This window comes from Drosophila arizonae, chromosome 2 (assembly GCF_054131065.1).
Source record: "Drosophila arizonae isolate 15081-1271.41 chromosome 2, UAZ_ARI_1.0, whole genome shotgun sequence".
Taxonomy (NCBI): Eukaryota; Metazoa; Arthropoda; class Insecta; order Diptera; family Drosophilidae; genus Drosophila; species Drosophila arizonae.
In genome coordinates this window covers 14405281-14427813 of record NC_142922.1, presented here as the reverse complement: position 1 = coordinate 14427813, position 22533 = coordinate 14405281, and the positions used below count along the sequence as shown (strand labels likewise).

Sequence of the window (22533 nt, the reverse complement as noted above, 5' to 3'; positions counted from 1 at the left end):
TACAGTTATACTTAACAGAGCTGCTCCTCCTTTTAGCAGAGCCCTGTTGTAAGTAAATGCGGCAATGCCATTCACACTGAATGCCCATTAGTATTTCACAGACAGCGAGCGTCGCTGCCGCCGTTTAAAAGTCGTGCACAGTTTTGTTATTTATTTTCAAGACGAATAATTATTTATATTATTTTCTAAAATAGTGGCGTAAAGCAAAATTAAATTGGTTAGTATAAAGTATTGTTGTTACGGCACCAGCTTGGAATTTCGTTTTCGCATTGTGTCGCACAAAGCCGTGTGTCAGTGTCAGTGGCAATTTTTGTGTGCGTGTGTGGGCTTGTATGAGTATGTGCCTGTGTATTGGCTTGCCTTCTATGCGCCTGTGAAAAATCGAAGTTATTGCATTACGTTGCGCCAGCTGCCCAGCTGTGTGCGCCCTATGGGATTTTGTTTTATTTAATGGTGAGTGCTGCAATGGAATTTAATAAGACGCATATAAAAGCAGCTTTGTTGGTATTTTGTTGCTTCTGTGGGCGTTAATTGTCGCTTGTGTAGGGCAGTATAATGGACGCTACTTTAAATTAATAAAACTAAATTTAATTATATGTAAGAAGAAACGGTAAACGACGGCATTTTGCGACGCATGACGCTCTTTGAGAAACATTTGCTGTTATGATTGATCCGTTAATTCGAAATCGCGAGAGAAGCGTCACACTCACTAAATGATTTCAATAAGAGTGGAGTGCGAAACAAAAGAAATACAAAGCTGAGCTGTGTTCGCCGAAAGGGGTAATTGACATAAACAACCGTTCATTTTTAATGCGTTGATCAGTCCTTAAACTGTATTAATATTATTAAGTAGCATTGATATGGTAGTGTGACCAAGCCATACATACACATGTATGTGTATATTTTAGTTGTATGTATCTTCAAGCAGTGTTTTTCAAACATTTCTACTGCATCCTAATCAATAAATTAAACATACTTAAAATTAATTTACTCAAATATAATTATCCGTAATACAAACCCAAAGAGGAAGGTATTTAGTTGACGCACGACGCTTTTTAAGAAACATATGATTGATCCGTTAATTCGAAAACGCGAGGGAATAAGAGAGCGTCGCACTCACCAATCGCTTTTCGTAAGAATAGAGCGCCAAATGAGAAAGAGTGAGCCGACTCAATGTAAACGATATTCACGACCAGTAAATACTCTTTGGTATCTACAGTTGCGTGTCTGTGCATCTAAAGGCTTTGTTTACTGAGGGAAGAAATGGTTATTTACATGTCTGATTTATGAAATGTCGCGCTGCTGTTTGCTTGTTTGTAACTGTATGAGTGTATGAGTTCATCATGGGCGCGTACCCAGTGCTCAATCCTTGCGATTTTTAAAAATAAATGTGTTTATGCCATAAGAATAGAACTTAGCATTAATGAAGTCAAATTCTAAATATGGCCATGCGACCTATTTAATTTTGTCGCTTCTCCAAGTAGTGCCTTCCAAGCGTATCGGCTGAATTTCTGGCTAAGCATTTCATCCACAATTAGGCGCAATTTGAAAGCATTAACTGTGATTCCCATCATCATCAGAAAGTTCTGCTCGATTGAGTTAGTTTTGCTTTTGATTTTCAATTTCATGTATCAACATAAACTTTTCAACCATTTTTTAATATCAATTGATTATTTCACTTTCAGCTAGTTGCTTGTTCGTTGAGGTAAACCCATAACCAAGTCACGGATTGCAACCGTACATAGACAAATACATTGAAATGGCCGAGGATACCGAATACAAAAAACTTCCTATTGAGGAGAGATGCGTTCACAAGCTGTGGAAGGCGCGTGTCGATGGTTACGAGGAGGCTGCTAAAATTTTTCGTGAACTGGACGACGAGAAGTCACCGGAATGGTCAAAATATGCGGGTCTCATAAAGAAAATGGTTGTTGACTCCAATGCTCTTGCCCAGGAGAAGGGCTTGGAGGCAGCTCTCATATTTGTAGAAAATAGCAGCCTTGCTGGTCGCACTGTTGGCGATGTAATGTCTGGAATTGTTCAGAAATGTATTGCCGCGCCCAAGACCAAGACCAAGGAACTCGCTGTGCAGGTCACACTTATGTATGTGGAGATCGAAAAGCACGAGGCAGTCGTAGAGGAACTCGTTAAGGGCATGGACCACAAAAATCCTAAAATTGTGGCCGCCTGCGTAGCAGCAACAACACAAGCAATGCGAGAATTCGGCTCCAAGGTAATTGGTGTTAAGCAATTCATCAAGAAGTTAGCTCCCCTCATGGCCGATCGCGACAAGGCAGTGCGTGATGAAACCAAACAGCTAGCCGTTGAGAGCTATCGCTGGATTGGAGCTGTCATGAAGACACATATTTCTTCTTTGCCACAAGTAACCGTTAAAGAATTGGAGGACGAGTTCGACAAATTAAAGGGTGATCGTGCTGAGCCAACCAGGTAATTAAATAAAATTTAGGTCTATTGTCCATAAATAAATTATATTTATTTGCAGATACCTTAAATCGCAACAGGAGAAACAGGCTAAGATTGCTGACGAAGCCGCAGCCGGCGGCGAGGATGCGTACGATGGTAAAAAAGCAGCTTAGCATATATATTATTAAGTTTACTATAATGACCTATAAATAGACAATATATCACCTCCCAGCCGAAAATCAATCAAGAAATATCGTAAGCAAGTACGCAAAGAAAGGTCTATTTTTTGCTCTCCGAAGTGTGCATACCGGTCCCTGCTAGGTATATTTCCCTTTCACAATATTTAGAGTTATTACACATCGTAGGTCGCTGAGTAATTATCTTTGGTGGTTTATTACTTTTCCAAATTCAACTATACTTATTTACTTTTTTACATCTATTTCACATTAATCTTATTTCTGATGTCTTATCAATATAAATAAACAAACGAATCATCTACCAGATTAAATATAATTGTAACTTGCAAAGAAGATAACAAATACCCTATTTGCTTTTAAATATAATCTCAAAATTCTAGCAAGTATTAGAATCATTTTAAATTATTTGATTTCGCCTAATTTATCGACCTGTGTCGGAAAAATATTTTTTGTTTAAAAATTAATACCTTTTGTAAAAGCAAATTAAAAACATATTTTTAATAAGTTTTTAAGTATATAAAAGAAATTTTATTACAATTTATATGGGGCAGTAGAGAATTTTTTATCGAAGGCGACAAAGAAAAACCCGACGAATAAACATTAATTTCCTTTTTAAAATTACATATTAAGTATTATATAGAAATCTATATATATAAATATATATATATATAAATGATTTTTCACTCTTGTTTTGTGCAGATGAAGAGGGCGAAGCTGGCGCTGAGGATGTAGATCCAATGGATCTTATAGATCCCGTCGACATATTGTCTAAAATGCCTAAAGATTTTTACGACAAGCTCGACGAGAAGAAATGGACTTTGCGTAAAGAATCTTTGGATGCATTAGAAAAGCTGCTCACGGAAAATCCAAAGTTGGAAGCTGGTGAATATGGCGCCCTGGTCAGCGCATTGAAAAAAGTTATTACTAAGGACTCAAATGTGGTACTTGTGGCCTTAGCTGGCAAATGTCTAGCCATGCTGGCCAAAGGTCTTTCCAAGCGATTCTCCACTTATGCAACGGTGAGTAAAACCTATTGATGATACGTCCTTGCTCTACTTCTCATTTTCTTTAAGGCTTGCGTGCCAGCGCTGCTGGAGAAGTTCAAAGAGAAGAAACCCAATGTGGTAAACGCACTGCGTGAGGCTATGGACGCGATTTATTCATCGACAACGCTAGAGGCACAGCAAGAGCACATCGTAGAAGCGCTGACCAACAAGAATCCCAGCGTCAAGTCTGAGACTGCATTGTTCTTGGCACGTGCACTGTGTCGCACCCAGCCGACAGCATTAAATAAGAAACTTATCAAGCTGTTGACCACTTCTTTGGTCAAAACGTTGAACGAATCCGACCCCACGGTGCGCGACAGCAGTGCTGAGGCACTGGGTACTCTGATGAAATTGGTGAGCGAAAAGACACTTGCGCCACTGCTTCTCGATGTGGATGCGCTCAAGATGGTAAAAATCAAGGAGTGCCACGATAAGGCCGAGATTAAAATTAAAGTAGCCGCACCCAAAAAAGAAGCTCGTCCGGCCACAGCGCCGACCACTAAGGCTGCAGCCGTTGTATCCAAGCCGACCGGCGGCAGCACAGAGCCCAAGGCAGTTACGCGACCCGCCACATCAGGTGCTCGAAAGACACTGAAAAAACCAGGAACAGGAGCGACAGGCGGAGCGCCCGCAGCAACGAACAAAACAGCCAGCAGCAAAGCCACAGTTTCAGAACGTGAACTGACGCCTGAAGAAATACAGGAAAAAGCTGATGCGCTGCTGTCAGCTGATATCTTAAACGGATTGGTCGACAGCAACTGGAAAACCCGTTTAGCGGCTATGGAACAGCTACTATCGCAAATTCCCAGCTATGATGCCCAACAGCCAGGACTATCTCAAACTTTAGTTCGAACTATTAGCGGTCGCAAACCTGGGCTCAAGGAGATGAACTTCCAGGTGCTCAAGCTTAAGTTGGACGCTATTCGATGTGTGGCTGAAAACTTTCCACTAACAGCTGTCACGGTAGACCATGTGGTTAATGAAATAACAGAAAAACTGGCTGATGCAAAGAACGGTGGCGCTGCCTCCGATGCTTTAAGCGCTTTATCCGAAGCAACCAAATTGGAGCATGTCGTTAGTAAAGTGTTGAGCTTTGCCCTTGACCAAAAGTCACCCAAAGTACAGGCGGAGGCCTTTAACTGGATTAACAAGGCCATCGTGGAATTTGGTTTTAAGGTACAGCCCAAAATACTCATCGAAGATGTGCGTAAGGGTGTACAGAGCACCAATCCAACAGTTCGCGGAGCCGCTATCCAGCTGGTGGGCACCATGACAATGTACATGGGCAACGCAGTGATGCTGTTCTTCGACGGGGAAAAGCCAGCGCTAAAATCTCAAATTCAAGCCGAGTTCAATAAGAATCTGGGCGAAAAGCCGCCCAGGCCTGTGCGTGGTGTTTCCAGTAGCGCCAATTTGGAAGATGCTAATGACGATGATGAGGGCAACGGCAGAGCGTCACCGGAACCCATGAATTTGGCCGATCTGCTGCCACGTGTTGACATATCCAGCCAAATTACCGAATCGCTGCTAAAGGAAATGTCCGACAAAGATTGGAAAACGCGAAATGAGGGCCTCACCAAGCTGCAGGTAATCATTAGTGAAGCCAAGTTGATTAAGCCAACCATTGGTGACTTGGCGCCAGCTCTCGCACATCGTCTCCTCGACTCTAATGCGAAAATAGCTCAAACGGCGCTATCAATCTGCGAGCAGCTTTCGACAGCGATGGGAGCCGGTTGTCGGAGTCATGTGCGCGTCCTTTTTCCTGGCTTTCTACATGCGCTTGGCGACAATAAAAGTTTTGTTCGTGCGGCTGGTCTTAACTGTATGAATAGTTTTGGTGAACAAGGCGGCTACAAAGAGTTTTTCGAGAACGAAATGATTGCCGATGCCCTTAAAAGTGGTTCGCCGTTGCTGAAGGCTGAGTTATGGGCATGGTTGGCTGAAAAGATGCCACTTCTGCCGCCCAAATCGATATCCAAGGAGGAGCTGACCTCAATGGTTCCACATTTGTATGCCCACATATGTGATCGCAATGCAGAAGTACGCAAGAACGCAAACGAAGCTGTGCTGGCCGTCATGATTCATCTGGGTTATGAGGCGATGGCACGCGCCCTGGACAAACAAAAACCTGCATCAAAGAAGGACATCTCGGCTGCCCTAGAGAAAGCTCGACCGAATTTACCCGTCAAGCCGCTCCCGAAAGGCAAACAGCAAGCGCCCATACCAGAAGAAACCAAAAAGGTGGTGCGCAGTGGTGGTGGTGGTGCCGCTGCCCAAAAACAAATTGCAACCAAAGCAGCCAATGCCGCTGGCGATAAAGCAACAACGACAGCAGCTTCCCGCAAAAAGGAGGAGGATGTCGATACGTCGCCGCTGCTGGCAGTGAACAATATGAAAAACCAGCGGCTAATCGATGAGCAGAAAATGCGTGTTCTCAAATGGACATTCACTACACCACGTGAAGAGTTTACGGATCTGCTTCGCGATCAGATGACCACAGCCAATGTAAACAAGGCATTGATGGCCAACATGTTTCACGACGACTTTCGGTATGTTAGCTCGGACCACGTCCTTATTCCAAATCTAAGTCCTACCGATCAGACCCCGAGTTCAATCGTAACGGAAAACAAAAGTTAATTTACATTAAATCAAGTACGCAAAATAAGACAACCCAACAATTTTAAATTACCATTTCGGAGTCAAAATTCTCTGTTGCGTGCATCCCAATTTTAACAATATATCTTGTGCTACTTTTATATGTCAATACTTTTCTTACTGCAATTTAAATTTTAAATGATTATGGTGGTACAACATGCACAATAAAATATCATATCTTCAAACAGTTGTGCAATAATATATTATTATAAATATTGTAGCTTCTATTAGTCTCAAAAAATAATTGAATTGAAAACTTAACGTTGAATGGAATAACTAAATTTAAAAATCAATATCCATAATTATGAACTTTATAAAAATACTGTATTATTATTACTTATATTGCTAATTGAAAAATATTTGTTCATTGCAGTTATCACTTGAAAGTTATTGAACAGTTGAGCGAGGACTTGCCAAATAATAGGAAAGCGTTGATTTGCAATCTTGATTTAATTCTCAAGTGGTTAACGTTACGCTTCTATGATACGAACCCTTCTGTGCTCATTAAGGGTCTCGAGTATCTAGCACAAGTGTTCCAGATGCTGGTCGAAATGGAGTATATGATGGCTGAAAATGAGGGCAGCAGCTTTGTGCCTCATCTGCTATTGAAGGTGAGCGTATTTATATTGCAGTATGTGACAACATTCCAATTTCTAACTTGTCATATATCTTCACAGATCGGTGACCCAAAGGACGCTGTTCGAAACGGAGTGCGTCGTGTGCTTCGACAAATAAACCTGTTATATCCCTTTACCAAGGTTTTCTCGTATGTGATGGAAGGACTTAAGTCGAAAAATGCACGTCAGCGCACCGAATGCCTTGACGAGTTAACCTTCCTCATCGAGAACTATGGACTAGGAATTTGTCAGCCGTCGCAGCAGGTGGCGCTGAAGGAAATAGCGCGCCAAATTTCTGATCGTGACAATTCAGTACGCAATGCGGCGCTTAACTGCATTGTAATGGCATATTTCCTAGCGGGCGAAAAAATTTACAAACTGATTGGTCAGCTCAATGAGAAGGATCTCTCAATGCTTGACGAGCGTATCAAGCGAGCCAAAAAGACAAGAAAACCAGCTGTACCAGCAGAGATGCCGCCTGGTCTGAAGCCACCAACGCAGGTAGTGCAGCAAGACAGCATAGAGATTGAGGATGCTGTAGGCAATGGCTGTGACGAGCTGCCGCCACCCGAAGAGGAGGGGTAAGTCAGCATATTAAGAGGGGCAAAGAAACAGCAATCAAGCACTTACTAAAACGCAGCTAGTACATATTGTTTACAGCTTTCCAGGAATGGGAATTCTAAATTGGAGTATATCAAAATTCTTTTTGCTAATAAAGCGTGTCTATCAAAAGCTTTTTATTTCCATTCAATGAGGACAGTTAACCATGCATAAATTATAGCGAAAGATTTTATGAAATCTAAATTAATTTTGGAACGTATAAATCCCAAATTCAATATCCCAAATTAATAATTAATAAATATAAAATTAATAGGTGATGAAACATATCTTTTAATTTGAAACAGTTTTGATGTCTGTAATTGGAAAATGTAGGATGTAAATTTAAGGATGGCAAATATTGCTCTTTCGTTTGATATTTTCCAATTTCCATTCCTGGCTATTCTTTTTATAATCCATTTTATGTTCACTTTTTTTTATTTGTATGATTTTGCTTATTTTCTTTTCCATTAATTTTGCGAGCTAGCCGCCAGCAGCCAGAGTTTAATGAGTGTGGTCAAAGCAACAGGTTGGCGGAGCGGAGTGCCACAAGCGCTAAAACCATCTTACATTCGCTGCATCGACAGGCGTAAAGTGGCGTTTCTTTCTATATGTCTATTTATATATGTATAAAATTCACCGTTTGTTTTGCTTTACACGTTGTTTTGTTTATTGTGTTATTTTGTGGGATTGTGCTCTGTTCATTTTGCTCAGTTACATTTGCTTTTGTTGTATCGATGTTTCAAACTAGTATTCCATTTGCACTCATATTATTATATACAATATCTGTTCAAGTATTGTTTGTGCTGGGCAGATAAATGTCCGAAAAATTTAAAGCTAAATCTAAATTATTTTTTACTCCACACAGTACATTTGATCAAGCACCGTCTGCACAAGTGCAACAGCTGCAACAGCAATTGCAACTACATCAGCAGCAGGTTGCACAACAGAGGACAACTGGTCCATTCGGGTTGGATCCCCAGGTGATGGCCGAAATCGAGAAAGATTGGGTGCGTGTTGATCAAATGGTATTCAAGGAGCTACCTACAGTGGACATATCGCTGCTTTACGAGCCAATTAAAGTTATTCCTACACGCGACGGTTTCCAGTATCCACAGGAGAAATTCGATCGACTCATTGCGCGCTCGCGTCACATACAACAAAATTTAACCACATCGCCGCAGTCGAATCCCACTATGTCTAGCGGCATTTCCCCCTATCGCAGTCCCCTGCGAATGCAGCCACACTTAACAAGCCAAACCCATTTGGAAAGCAATATACCCAAGTAAGATTTAAATTAGTTCGCTTCAGGAATCTTCACTAATATTTTGTTACATTCAGTCTGGCCGAAATGCTGCCCAAGCACGACCCGAAGTTAGTGAAAATTATAAAAGCAGTCAGCAGCACGGACACGCTTGAGGCCCGTGCAGCCATAAATGAGCTAACTGAGATTATTGAGGCTCCCGAAAAACAGGCCGTACTGCGCGATTACGAGGAAATATTTATACAAAATGTGCTGGCACAGTTGAAGGTGAGACGTTTTCTCGCTTTAACTAAATAGTCAAAATTTTAAACATGTCTTACTCTTCTTATGTCTATAGAATCTCTCGCAGATGCCTATAGCACAGGCTCAGGTTGTGTATCAACCGCTGCTGTCCATTTTGTACACTTTCTTCAATGCTAACATTCTCGGCAAAACTCTAAGTATTGCCTGTATTAAGAATCTGATGTCTGCACTGCTCCATTTGCTGGCTGATCAAAAACTAAACAGCGGAGATGATTGTCAATACAACAAGGTCATCAATGGTATTTGTCTTAAAGTGCTAGACAAAGTCAACTTTACAAATATCTATTGGTATGTAAAACATGACACTAAAATAAAACAAATAAATATATTTTTTTACCAATTTCCTGCAGCGCCTTAATACGTTTGTTGAGGGAGACCTGCCCCGTAGCAGGTTTGCCCAAATTCACCGATTTGCTGATGAAATGCATCTGGCGTAATATTAAAATGCTACCGGAACGAACCAATGAGCTCAACTATGATGCAGTCATCTTGGAAGTTCATGAATTTATGCTGGCACTGCCTAGCACCTGGTGGCAAAATCGTCCATCGGATACGCCGCTGCGCACCGTAAAGACGATCATACACAACATGGCCAAGGTGAAGGGCAACGGCATATTACAGCATCTGAATCAGATACCTACACATTCAGAGTTGCACACGTACTTGATACGTATATTAAAGGTATACACTTGAATAGCTATATAATAGAAAAGTTTTTATTGAAAATGTTTTATTTAGAATTTCCAAAAAGATGGCACAGTGTCGGGTGGTGCTGGTGTTTCGCCGCAGCGTCAACAGTACCATTCTAAGGATGTTGATGGAAAGCGCATATCGCATCAGACCCACGATACAGTATCGCAAATTTTCAAGCTGATCTCAGACAAGGATACCAAGCAACAAGGTCTGCAGAAGCTTTATGACTTTAAGGTACGTGCGGATATGCGCTTGGCCAGAATTCATACTAACTTTACTTTTGAACTGCAGCAGCAAAATCCTGACATTGATCTGAGCACTTTTTTGCAAGGGGCCAGCGTCACTTTTCACAGGTACATTGAGGAAGGGCTGGCTGAAATTGAACGCAATCAGAATGCGGGCACACAAGCGCCTGATAATCGTACAGGTGAGTTGAAAATCCACAAATAACACACGACAAAATCCTTATCTTAACCACTCGCACCTCTTTACTAACATAAATAAATTCGATCAATCGGCAGCTTCTACTCGTTCTTATCTCACAGATGTCAACTATCAGAATGCATCGCATGATCCGGACTATTGGATGGCCCGTTTGCAGAACTTGATGTCCACGCGTCAAAACGGCGACAATGGCTCCAATATGCTTGACAATCGGGTAGCCGATGAGAATCTTTGCTTGAACTCGATGAACTCACAGAAAGTGTCATTAATCAGACAGGAGGTTGGTGTCACAAAAACTCCCTAACCCCATTTCCCATGTAAAATCTTGTGGCATATATATCATGCATTCTATTTCCTTTCCAGAAACCTGAATTGTCGCCCAATCGTCTTCAGCATATACAGGCCAAACTGGCGCAGATTAAAAAGGAGAATCACGCCCAATAAGTGTGAAGGAGAGACCCGTCATACTCTTTAGTTAGCAGTTTATAGCTGTTCTGCTATGGATCATATACATTTATATTACATATTATTGCCGATCAGCAACGAGATAAGCTGTCTAGCACGTACTGCGTCAGCTTTCACCACATTAACAATTTATTATTTAACATAAATATGTATGCTTATAGATTCTCGGTATAATCACAAAGTTTAGTAACAATTCAAAGCGAAACTTAAGTCAAGTTAACAACAGCTACTACAGTAACAATAACAGCATACTACACTAAGCCTACTACAATTATTTACTACTAATATGTATTGCAAAAGCAAATTATCTATGTATTAGCACTGAGTTATGTATTTGATATATGTATTCGAATTTCGATTGCCTGAGTTGAGATTACAATTTTAATATGTTCCATTTGTCGTTCGTTAAGTTAGTTCCTTGCATATTTTACGATCATTCTATAAAAATGCGTTAAAATTTAAAGTTAAATCAATTACCACATGTTATGTATTAATAAAAGAGAACTGGTTTTTCCTCCAAAATATTATGTTTCCTCCAAATAATTATGTATAAGCCTTGTTATGCAGCTCCCGGCTAAAATAGGCCAACAAAGGCAGAAACGCTCAGTGCGAGTTAAATAACTAATTTTTAAACATTGAAAATGTACTGCACGCAAGCTTGTAATATGATGATGAATAATCTACTATGCTGCAGTTACGTTTTGCCTTAATTATTTAGATTAAGCCCTGTCCAGTTTAACATTCACACACCTTCATATTCACGAATTTTTTGTAACATGCCCATTATTTATGCAAATCAACAATAAATGTTATATTTATACTTCATCTAATCCGCTACAGGCACTATGTTCTCCGTTATTTCAGTTAGCTCCTCATCCTCTTCGTCACCCTCGTCATTCTTCGGCTTGCCATAGCGCGAGGAAATCGTAGCCACTCTGATGGCCGCCTTGAAGCCTACGCGTGCCTTCATCTTGGCCAGTTTGGCCTTCCAGTTCTCGTCGCGAGATGGCAACGCACTTAAGTACTCAAACATTTCCTCGTTTTTGGGATCGACAATGGCCAGCACCGACATGCAGCCGTCGACAGTGCCCAGCACTATGGCGCGTCCATCCTTGCTGCTCTTGATGGCTGTCAACTCGGCTTGTAGCCTGTAGTTGGCAATCATCTCAGTGTCGGCGGTTCGAAATACGCGAATGGTCTTCCTGCCGCTGTGGTAATACGCCACATATTCATCATTCTCCGTGAATATGCAAATGACTGAGAAGACGCCCTCGGCTACCTTTGGTATAAAGGTCTTCACCGTGGTGCCCTTGCGCAGCTCCAGCATCTCCAAGCCTCCCCTCGTCGGGGCATACAGCCCACATTTTCCGTCACGAGTGAGGCTGCCACCCCACTTGGCAATGGAGCGCACATGTTTCTTGGTCTTGATGTCCATAATGCTGCCCTTCTCGCTGCTGATCACAGCGACCTGGTTAGCCTTGTGAGGCATGGGCACCAGCGAGAACACCTCCTGCAATAGCAATATTGGTGTATTATCGGAGTGGTGGACACCCAGTTGATTCACCCACCTTAATGGCGCAGCCTTTGAGCAATATTTTTGATACGAAGGAGCCATTCGTTGCGCTATAAACACCCAGGCAATCCTTGTTAGATTTGTCCAAAGTAACCACGATTATATAGGCCTTGTCAGCTGTGATAACTGACTGGCGAAAGGGCATGCCCGTTACCATGCGCATGTGAAAATCAAAGCGAAATAGAATTGTGCCCTCTGAAAGATACGAAATATGTGTTCTCAGTTAACTATTTTCCAATCAGATAGCCATGCCATGCCAACCTGGAATCGACCGAACCGTTGTTATGGCTGTCAGGCGATTCGTTTCATCCGATCCTGCTAGAATGTCTCTTTGATTAATGTTGGGCACCGACACGGTGAGCACCTTGTAGCCATAGTCCATGAGCGTTATCTGCTGAATGCCCGGCTGATCGTCGCGATAAACGACTTGCTCAGACACGCGGTTCCAGATCAAAAACTTGCCCGTTTCCGAAGAGATGATGTACCGTCCGTCTGGAGTGATTTCAGCATGCGTTACAATGGCGCCCAATGGACTGTCCGCCAGTTTGGCGAGTAGGCGACCAGAGCGGGTCTCCCACACGCCAACGCAGCTGCGTGTGACCGTCACAGCTATGTCCACCTCGGAGAGACTGATGTCGTCTATTTGCAGCTCATGACGGTCAATGACATGGACCTTCTCAAATATATTGTTGATGTTCCACACCTTGACCGAGCGATCTATGGATGAAGTCACCAAATTGTTCCAGTTGCCAATGGTCAGCGGCTCCAGTTGTATGATTCGTCCAAAATGAGCATCCAACACTTTGGCCAGCTGGCCGTTGTGGAGATACCAGACGTAGAGATTCTTGCGCACCCCAGCCACCGCATAGTCTAGCTTGGAGCTGACCATTATGGAATTCGATTGCATGATGCGAGTAGTGATATTCCTAACACCATGTGGCAGGGCCAGATACATTGCGCCCTCGCAAATGGGTGCTCGCTCACAGTCCTTCTCATTGCGGCCAAAGTCCCAGATGACAAAGCCCAGGCCAGCGGTGCCAAGCAGCATGCGATCCTGCTGATGTTGATCCAAGCGCAGCTGGAGCAGCATTTCCTTCTCATCGTTTTCATAGCGCGGCAGGTGCTCCACAAAAGTCCACTGTATCTCGCCTGTTTCCTTATCCTCGATGAAGTCGTAAACTGATACTTGGAAATTATCCTTGTTGGCACAGCCATAGGCGCGCGTGCGGCCCTTGTTCATGACCAAGGCGCTAAAGAAGTGCACTGAATTGGAATAATTGGATGTGCGACACGAGTCCAAGCGCAAGCGGATTTCATTTATTGAGCCCGACCAAAAGATAACATTATAGTCGAGGGGGGTGAAGAATTCCATTGCTGCAAGAGAAAGGTTAGGAACAAGTATATTCAGCGTTCAATGCAGAAGCAGCAAGTGGTATTTACACAATATCTCCCAATCCGTATTCTCGCCCGGCACTTCAAAGATTTCGACCAAATTGCCACGCATGTCGAATTTGGCCCAACGCAGCTTGCAAATAATGAATAAACTGAAAATCAATGAATTGAGGAGCTCAATCAGTCATATTTCAAGAACCTACTTCTGATTAAGCAGGTACAAGCCACTAACTGGTCCATCGGCATCCTCGAATGGACTGTTGATCACCACAAACTCGCTGGATAGCATGTTCAGCAGCACCGTTTGGTTATTGTTCGAGTAGGCAGCCGCCCACTTGTTGTCCGGGCTAAGGACCAGCTGCTGCATGATGCCTTCAATGCCGGGATTCACGTCACGCGTCAGATCCGATGTGGACAAATCGAAGGTGATGAAGTGCGTCGATATGGAGACCATGTAACGCATATCGCTGGTCAAACAAAATGCAAATACGGCAAACTGATGACCTTCCAGCGAGTACTGTTAAAGAGACTCATGTGATTCAGGAACGCTCAGAATGTATTCGCTGTGCTTACCTTGAGGGGTCCGCCGGGTGTGTGCAGGCAATGATTGACCGGAATTAAGGCACAGTCCTTGGGTCCGGAGCGATCGCAGGCTCGTAGCAACATTTTGATATTTGGATTGCCGCCAATCTCGGGCAGCAGGCGACCAATTAACTGCGGCGCCAGCATATTGGGATAAATGGCCAGGATGGCACCGCCCAAGCGCAATGCGTCCGCCACCAGCATCAGCTCACGCTTCGACTCCTTGTCGTCTGTGTTGGTCGAGGCATCTTCAAAGTCGGCCAGCACCGACTGCAGCGGACAGCTCGAGAGCTTCGCATGCAGCCATTCATAGTTGAAGAGCACGTGCTCGAACAGATCCTTAAACCTTCGCGAGCGCACAAAATGGAAAGGCAGCTCACCAAACTGTAGAGTTTCACTTTACGTTAAGCAAGGATTAGTATTAAGTAGCTCATTCTCTTCACTTACCTTGCGCAAATTGTAGCGCTTGGAGAGGCCATCCTTGCTGGTGAAGACCAGCGGTTGTATAGGGACCTTACGATCGGCTGACCCTTCCTTGTCAGCTAAGCCAAAACGATGCCTCTGTATCTCCGTGAATTTGAACGGCTTTGGTATACCGCCGCCCCAAATGCCCAAATAATAATCTGCAATCATTGAGTGAAAATATATGGCCATATTCATGTTCTTAAAGTAGCGCTCCTTGGCTGTATCCTTGAATTGTCTGTGGTACCTGTAGGAATTATGATTCAATTGCTATTATTAAGCCCATTTTCAAGCTATCTGACTTCGTTGCTTTAATACCAGTTCATGACATTGACGCCATCGGCTTCCCGTTCACTCAGGTAGTTCGGCAAATCGTTTCTGATGCGCGTCCACAGCAGAGGGGGTATGCGACGCACTGGCGGCATATGATACTGGTAGACATCGTCCAAGACTTTGTCGTCCAAAGAGATTAAGTCTTCGAGCTCGCTCTCGGATAGACCCGACTTGGAGGCGGTTATATAGGCCAGAGCGTGAAAGACCAGAATGCGACCATGCTGCTTTTCCACGCGCTCAAAGAGCAACATGATTGAGTCCATCACCGTGTTGGCCAGATGGGTCTCCTGCGGACGCGTATAACTGCGCCATCGGCAAATCTCGGCAAAAACCAGTTTCACAAATATGGGCAGGGAGCATTTGCTAATTGCATTGGCCACCAAACGCCACTGGTAGTTGTTAAGATCGCGACACGCGGTCTTCATCCACATTTTGATCACGTTCATGGCCAGGTCCTCGCCCAGTGCAGTCACCTCTATGAAGTTCTCCTCCACGTCAATCATCTTGCACAGCACATGGTACTCATGGGAGACAGTCGGATTGGCGGGCTCATTAGCACACGATATGATAATCTGTAATAGCAATCCCAATGGAATTTACACAAATCGGTGCAGATAGGGGCGATATATATGATACTTCAGATATGCCTCATGCAGAACGGCATTTCGTTGGGGAAATGGTTTTGGGTGAGGGTGCCAGAAGTAATTTATTTGCGATTGATATTGCTTAGCACGCACATGTCAAGCAATCGAAAAAACTTACAGCGCATAGGAAAAAATAGTGATAGGTTTGTTAATCTATACATACATATGTATACCTGGGTACGGGCAGCATGCAATTTCCAAAACTCAAAATAGAAAAAATGTTCTTTTAAATTGATTGATATTATTCATGCAGTGCATACTAAGCAGGTCCTGACAAGAGACCTGATAGGTCGATCACCTATATAATAAATATGTCTATCACTCTTCGCTCAAATTTAATTACATATCTGTGCAGGAATACTTAAAATGTGATTTGTCAGCATGCAAATGTACGCGGTAAAAGATATTGGACCAACTTCCTTGAATTAATGAAAATTATCGAATTTCTTTTCAGATTACATCTGAATCTGTGTGTGAAAAAGTAGCTTAAATAATAATTGAATAATTTCATTTTGGTCATCTCTAATATTTTGTTTTCATGCTCTTAATGCTTCATTCATTTTCAATTTTTTAGCCGTGTACAAAGTGAGAAAGATTAATCTAAAAAGTTGTTTGTATTTACAGAAGGGCATGCACAATATGGTATATATGAATATAATGAGGTTCATGCATAGGAACCAGATTTTCAGTTGAGAGAACAACCGTTAATCCTGATGAAGTCGTCCCACTCACCTTGCAGTGGGCTGGCAAGCGTGTCGGTATCCAGGATACCTTATTTGAATCTTGGGTGCCCGTCAATTGATCAACTGAATCTAAGTATATAGTTAACGGCTGATTGGGGCTAGCGTAAGTTAGTAATTGCTTAAAATGTGCTGTTAGGGGTACAAGATCATCTGGTATATTCTCAAAGGGTAGCATATAGTTGTACGATATCTGCATTGTTCACATACATATATGTATTCATATATATATATATGTATAATAGGTTTTGGATAGAAACACGATATTGATAAATTTGTTGGCTGTAAATAATGGATTGATATCACCTGCTGGCATATTGATATGAGGGTAGCCGTCAAGGCGCTAGAGTCCGGAGTCGTGCCAAGGAAGCGGATGATATTGATGGGTCGCTTATCGGCGAACCATTCGCTGGCTACAAGAGAGGCGCTCTTGGCCAGCAATGAAGTTTTTCCACAACCTCCGTCGCCAAAAAGGACAAGTGGCTTATCTGAATCCCCCAGCATATAGCGCTTGATACGCTCGCAACTTTCTTCGCGGCCGTAAAAGATTTTCACCGAATTGTTACAAGCATGCAAATGCTGAAGGATCTCAGTTACTATCTGCCCCTGTGCACTGGAGTCTTCCTTGCGCATGGCCCTATCCACGAGCTTAACAACATTCTTATAGAAGTGCGAAATGAAATGATTCAAATACTCCTCATGCGTTTCAATGTCCAGGCCCTCGCGACCGATCCACTCCACGGTATATCTAAAAGTCGGAAATTATATAGTTATGATGATTCAATTTTATAATACTTTTATTTACTTTTGCGAATTGCTCGCCTCGATCTTAGCGGGTAGACGAGTGTCCCTCAAGTCACTCAACAGTTTAGCGGACTCCGTGTCCAAGCTACGATTGATAATGTCCACAAAGAGCGAGGCCTTCTTCAGGTTTTGCAGATTAATGTTGTTTATGTAGCGCACATAGGCCAGACAATGGTTTTTGGTATTCTTCACGTTCAGAACTCCATTGATCACCTCACGTTCCGTGACTGAGTACATAATTTGTAAATGTATGAGTCAGTTGATCTTTGGCACTTGTAGTTTCACTTACCCGACATAAAATAGTTGTGAACATCGTCCTTTGACATCTTGTTGCTAGCGCCCAGCGAGGCGGCAGCCTTCCGTAAGAGCTTTTGCATCTTGTTCAGCGTATCCCACCAGACGGCTTGATCCTCCGCCTGAAGCTTCGGAACGCGCTGCATAAGAGTCGAGTGTCAGTTAGAAAGATTGAGTATTAGTTCTATATATCTTGATATTTACCTTGTTATTGAAATTGATTAGAATAGATGATATGGGCTGCAACACCGAAATGGGCGGCACAGCATTGCTATCCTTCTTATACCATAGATCGAGCAGAGCACGATCTACGCCCATTGAGGTCAACTCTTCGCATATCATTTGCAGCTCCGAGGAGACTATGTATGTGGGTATCGGCCGATAGCCGTACTTTTGACCCAAAAACACAATAAAATTGGGTCCCATCGACAGGCGTTGGCAATTTTTGATCTCACGCATGCAGAGCTCTGTAGTCATATGATCGTCGGTGGCCTCATCTCGAACACCCCAACGCATGTCCACCACTTGAAACTCGAGCCCATGTTTCTCACGACAATAATCCTTGATTCTGGGATAGCACTTGGCCATTAGCGTATTACGTTCCATCGTAGTATCTGCAAGGGAATACACGCGATTATGTAATCGTAAGCCCACACACATGTTGTAGAATATTGCGTTTGTAACACACCCGTAAACGTGGAGCTGGTAAAGATACGCACAATTTTCGAGCTAACCGGCGGCAGGGACTCGAGCGAGCCCAAGAATATCGAGTCTATAGTGCGATCATCCATGATTAGGATACTATTTGATCGGGTTTACTGTGATTGTGCGCTGCCGGAGCAGCTTTTTCTAGGACGTTCCGCTTACGTTGAAATCCAATCTATGTCTGCACCAAACGGAGACCCAGAAAGTTGTCTAAAGTTCACATTATATTGCTTGCCGCTGTTTGGTCGATATTACGGATTACGGACATGTGGCGCATTTGACAGTCGCCTAGTTGACGGGTTGTTTTGAGTTCAGCTTGACTGACACGCCAGGGTGTAGTCGACAGCCCCGTAGTAGGCAGTCCCGTAGCCACGGGCAACACCTGTTGCGACCCGGCGCCTGCTTTTGTTTTGATTGGTAAGCGGTTGAGTTTGGTTGTGTTTTGATTATTAGTCATATTTATAGCTGACATCTGCCTACGTTCTGATTGATGTTCATCGTATTTCACTTAACTACAACAAGTGTTTTCAAGTACTGTCGACCCTCAGCGACCGTGACGTCGACAGTTGCGTGCTTGCCACACATTCTCAGGCGATTGCGTTGGCGTTGTTGAAACTTTCAAAGTCGCTATTTAATGGGCCATCGGTTATGGGTGCGACTTTTCTAACCTCCCCTTCCACTCCACCTAGCTCCTTAGTTCGGGCACTAGGGCATGGGTATGTCTTAAGTTTTCTTCTAGTTGTCAATCATTGGCCTCGACCTAGACACGTGCGTGCCTAGGCGAATAAATCAATGGCAATGCAGGGCATGTGGCTCCATTTAACTAAATTTCGAGTTCAATGTGTGCCATTTATAGCACTGGCATTTGACGAATACAGCTAAATTTATGGGTCAAGCAATTGAAGGCAGTTTGAGCCTGTTATCTGGTACCTGGTACCTTACAACAATTCAGATTATCGACACATGCAAATCCTTTTTTATACCATTAAACCATGCTTAAAGTTGGCTTATGAAAGAGTTTAAACTGCGTGCCGAATCAATTGAAGAGTTAGAGGATGTTTCTAGACTTACTTATACTTATACATAGATCAATAATCTGAACGTAGAACACGCTAATCCAAAGCTTTAAGTTAACCATAAAATACAATGTAGAGTTTCCAAAAGGTTTCTCGCATCCTTCGGCCCTTCATAAAATTCCCATTGCAAACACATATCGTGGGTTTTATAACAATATATTTATTTGTCATTTTCTGTTATTATTATTATTTTTTTTTTTTGTTTTTGTTTTAATGTTGATTTTTTTTTTTTTTAATAATTTAAGCTTGCAAAAGTTTCGTATTCCAATATATATGTTTCTTTATATTTTATAGTTATATGAAGAATGTTGCTAATTGTTCTTGAATATTGGATGCTGTCGGCCGTATGTAAAATATTTACCATGGCCCTCTTGATAAAGTTATGTGTATGTATTAAAAATTTATTTCAGTAGAATTTAGTGTAGTAAAATGTTTATTACTTTGCTTATTATGCAAACTTGTCTATGATTTTTTTTTTTTTTTTTTGAAACGCGTTTAACTAATTTCATTTAAGTTGGCTATAGGAAAATGGATTATATGCTATAGGTTTTTATTGTTTGTTAAATATATATCAAACGTTAGTTTCTTTTTCTTTTCGAGGAAGGATACAAATGTTAATCACTTTGCTTTTGTTTGATTATAGGGACTGTCGCGCAAATTAAATTAACTAAGGTTCCATTCAAATGGAAACTGCATTACATATTTTTTTTATTATATTTATATGTAGCTATATTTCAATAATAAATAGTTAAACATATTGAACTAAACAGTAATCAAATAATAATAAAAAATAAAAAAAAAAAAAACAAAACTAATTAATATTACAGAGAGGGAGAGAAAAAACACGTAGAATTGCAACTGCTACGCATAGTGACGATTCTAGGGTATTATTCAGCCAGCGGTTTCGAGTCCATTTTGCAGGATCTTTGCTGATGTTGCTGCTGCAGTTGTAGCTGTTGCAATCTTCTCTGCGGATGCTGAAGATTTCGTGTCCGGTTTTTGGTCCGGTATGGCTTTAGCCGCCAGTGCCAGTTTGTGAATATGTGGCGACGATGGCGACGTCACTGTTATTCTATAATAAGAAAAAGCTAATGGTTTACACGCACACACACACGCATACGCACGCACACCAAGAGAGGGAGGGCGTAGTTTGTTTTGGTTTTGGTTTTGGATGGACGTTTTGGAAGGCGGGATGTGTTTTGCATAAAAATATTTACAAAAGCATTTCGGTTTATGATTTTTGTGTGTCGTTTTTTTTATGATTTTGTTTTGGTTTAATCGCATTGATGGCGGGAGGCGGCGTTTGTTTTGTTTTGTTGTTTTCGGGTCAGTTTTGGATGTGGTTGGCATGGTTTGTAGTTTGTAGTTTGCATGTATGAAGTAATTATGTTAATTAGATAAGCCGGCAAATAGCAACAGACCTTACAAGCTAAGTAGCTAGCTAGCTAGCTAACTAACTAGTGATAGTTATATATATGCATAAGTATTATCGAGCTAATGCGACTACGGTGCTTAGTGCTTGTGCTGCCTGCTGTTTGAGTTGACTTCGTTATCAGCGTACCTAGGGCTGTTGTCGTCCTTTTCGCAGATCAGCGTGCGTGTGGTGCTTGGTGGGATAATGGGGCCGTTTAATGACTGCTGTGAGCTCCGCTTTACATGCACGGGTCGCAGTCGCTCCTCCAAGTCGCTCACCGAGCCCACCGAGCTCATACTATCCTCACTGCAAATTTATAAACGTTTCGGTTTATCTTCATCCAATGCAAATCTGAATTTTTATTTACCTCTCGCTTAACTCCTCCTCGCCCTCCTCCTCCATGGCCTGCTGTAGATCCGCGATGCGTTGCAGCGCCAGGCGTAAATCGTTCTTCAATGCCAAGCCCTCCGATTCCATGACTTCCATTTTCTTTTCCAAGTCCTTGCGACGCGTCAACGACTCCTGCTCACGACTGGACAGCGCGTGATATTCCTCGCGCATGTCGCGCAAACTCTTTTGAGATTTTTTGAGCATTTCCTGTGATTGCATTTCACGCAGCTTCGACTGAGTTACTTCGTTCTGGAGTTTCTCCAACGCCTCCTTATGACGGCTCACTTGCACCTCAAGACGCGCGCGTGTCGCCTGCTCTAGTTCCAGGCGGGACTCCAGCTCTTTGGTGCGCATTTCCAAACTGAAACATAATTTCAACTTTAGCTTTTTGTTTGATGATTAGATTGACTATCATACTGACCGCTTGGACATTACAGCTATGCTCGGATCACCCAAGTTCTCCACATTGTCCAATCGGTGCTGCAAATCAGCCACCTGCTCTTTGAGATTGTTGCGCTCTGCTTCGAGTTCAGTCAGCTTAAACTCCGATTCGGATACGTTGACTTGCTCCGCGTTGAGCTGCTTGACGGTGGCGCTGTACTTCTTCATAAGCTCGCTCAGCTCCTCCTCGTTCTCCTCGATCTGCGCCTGCAGTTCAGCGCGATCGCGGTGTGCCGCATTTGCGCGCTCCTCGGCATCGTTGCGAGCCCTATGTGACTCCTCAAACATGGCCTGCACCTCGGCCAACTCAGCTTCGGCTGTCTGTCGCGCCTTCATGGCAAGTGTACGAGCCGACTCCGCATCCTCCAGCTGATTGCGCAGCTGTCGGATTAGCGTCTTGCCCGGAGTATCTGCTTTCTGTCGCTCCAATTGCGTCTGAGCATCCTTCAGCAATGCCTTGTACTTGCGCAAGTCGCGTCGCAATTTTTGATTCAGGGCCTCCTCGGCATCACGATCGACACGATCGCGATCTTCCATGGATGACAGCCGTCGCTCTAGCTCGTGTTTTTCGCGCAGCAGCAATGTGCGCTCCTCGTGCTCCGTCTCCAACTGGCACTCAAGCGCCTTGATCTTCTTGTAGCCGTTGCCACGCACCTCCTCCAGCTCTTCATCGCGCTGCTGCGACTCACGACGCGCCTCCTTCCGCATGGTCTCTAGGGTCATCTCTAGCCGCAGCTTGGCCTGCTCCAGCAGCTGTATTTGTCCAGCCATTTCGTCCAGCTCCTCCTCCTGCTCCTTAACACGACGTTCCATTTCGTTCTTAGAGCGTCGGAGCTGGGCAAACTCCTCCTCGGTGCCGCCACCAAAGGTCATCTCCTCCAGCTCACGCTGCAACGATGCCAATTTCTCTTCCTTCAGCTCCAAATCTAGACGCGTATCCTGCGAACGAATCAACAATGTAAGTTTTGGGTATTTACA

General features: G+C 43.1%; 3 protein-coding genes across 17 annotated transcripts in view; 1 reads left to right on the top strand and 2 right to left on the bottom strand.

The window, feature by feature from the left end:
- Window positions 1–75: 75 nt before the first annotated feature.
- On the top strand, window positions 76–11535 carry msps (msps cytoskeleton-associated protein 5). 8 transcript variants are annotated; one of them, XM_018018909.2, is made up of 17 exons: window positions 76–217; window positions 1686–2448; window positions 2504–2580; window positions 2638–2745; window positions 3321–3640; window positions 3695–6216; window positions 6696–6933; window positions 7000–7520; window positions 8024–8125; window positions 8405–8821; window positions 8878–9067; window positions 9138–9391; window positions 9454–9784; window positions 9842–10030; window positions 10088–10223; window positions 10318–10520; window positions 10604–11535. In XM_018018909.2, the coding sequence occupies exons 2-17, from the start codon at window positions 1760–1762 to the stop codon at window positions 10682–10684; spliced, it is 6378 nt and encodes a 2125-aa protein (XP_017874398.2). In that variant the 5' UTR covers window positions 76–217; window positions 1686–1759; the 3' UTR covers window positions 10685–11535. The 8 variants fall into 8 exon arrangements, with proteins under 8 accessions (XP_017874398.2, XP_017874401.2, XP_017874399.2 ...); XM_018018912.2 differs by having other exon boundaries at window positions 100–453; window positions 10342–10520; XM_018018910.2 differs by having other exon boundaries at window positions 100–453.
- On the bottom strand, window positions 11230–19749 carry LOC108621532 (NACHT and WD repeat domain-containing protein 2). Its single transcript, XM_018018922.2, has 14 exons — window positions 18218–19749; window positions 17734–18143; window positions 17525–17669; window positions 17237–17462; window positions 16738–17179; window positions 16424–16624; window positions 15033–15619; window positions 14700–14961; window positions 14244–14636; window positions 13874–14187; window positions 13719–13822; window positions 12540–13652; window positions 12274–12473; window positions 11230–12215 (listed from the first exon to the last, which is right to left on the bottom strand). Exons 1-14 carry the CDS (start codon window positions 18318–18320, stop codon window positions 11532–11534), a joined length of 5184 nt encoding a protein of 1727 aa, XP_017874411.2. The 5' UTR covers window positions 18321–19749; the 3' UTR covers window positions 11230–11531.
- A 239-nt stretch (window positions 19750–19988) lies between these two features.
- Window positions 19989–22533, bottom strand: part of Mhcl (Myosin heavy chain-like) — a 33281-nt gene continuing 30736 nt past the window's right edge. For 5 of the 8 annotated variants that reach the window (XM_018018589.2, XM_089461851.1, XM_089461852.1 and 2 more), the window contains 4 exons: window positions 21536–22494; window positions 21092–21475; window positions 20872–21030; window positions 19989–20382 (listed from right to left, as the gene is read on the bottom strand). In XM_018018589.2, the coding sequence (XP_017874078.1) occupies window positions 20202–20382; window positions 20872–21030; window positions 21092–21475; window positions 21536–22494 (1683 nt within the window). In that variant the 3' untranslated portion in view covers window positions 19989–20201. Of the gene's footprint in view, window positions 20399–20540; window positions 21031–21091; window positions 21476–21535; window positions 22495–22533 lie in introns of those variants that run through there. The other 3 variants (XM_018018590.2, XM_018018588.2, XM_089461849.1) reach the window with 2 other exon arrangements.

Excerpts from the sequence above, each read along its gene's own strand:
- LOC108621532 (XM_018018922.2), bottom strand. The coding sequence starts at position 18,320 with ATGGATGATCGCACTATAGACTCGATATTCTTGGGCTCGCTCGAGTCC. Across the intron at positions 18,144-18,217 it reads TACCAGCTCCACGTTTACGG|ATACTACGATGGAACGTAAT; the intron begins GTGTGTTACAAA and ends ATTCCCTTGCAG. Across the intron at positions 12,216-12,273 it reads TCAAAGGCTGCGCCATTAAG|GAGGTGTTCTCGCTGGTGCC; the intron begins GTGGGTGAATCA and ends TTGCTATTGCAG.
- msps (XM_018018909.2), top strand. The coding sequence starts at position 1,760 with ATGGCCGAGGATACCGAATACAAAAAACTTCCTATTGAGGAGAGATGC. Across the intron at positions 2,746-3,320 it reads TGCATACCGGTCCCTGCTAG|ATGAAGAGGGCGAAGCTGGC; the intron begins GTATATTTCCCT and ends TGTTTTGTGCAG. Across the intron at positions 8,126-8,404 it reads CATTCGCTGCATCGACAGGC|TACATTTGATCAAGCACCGT; the intron begins GTAAAGTGGCGT and ends TACTCCACACAG.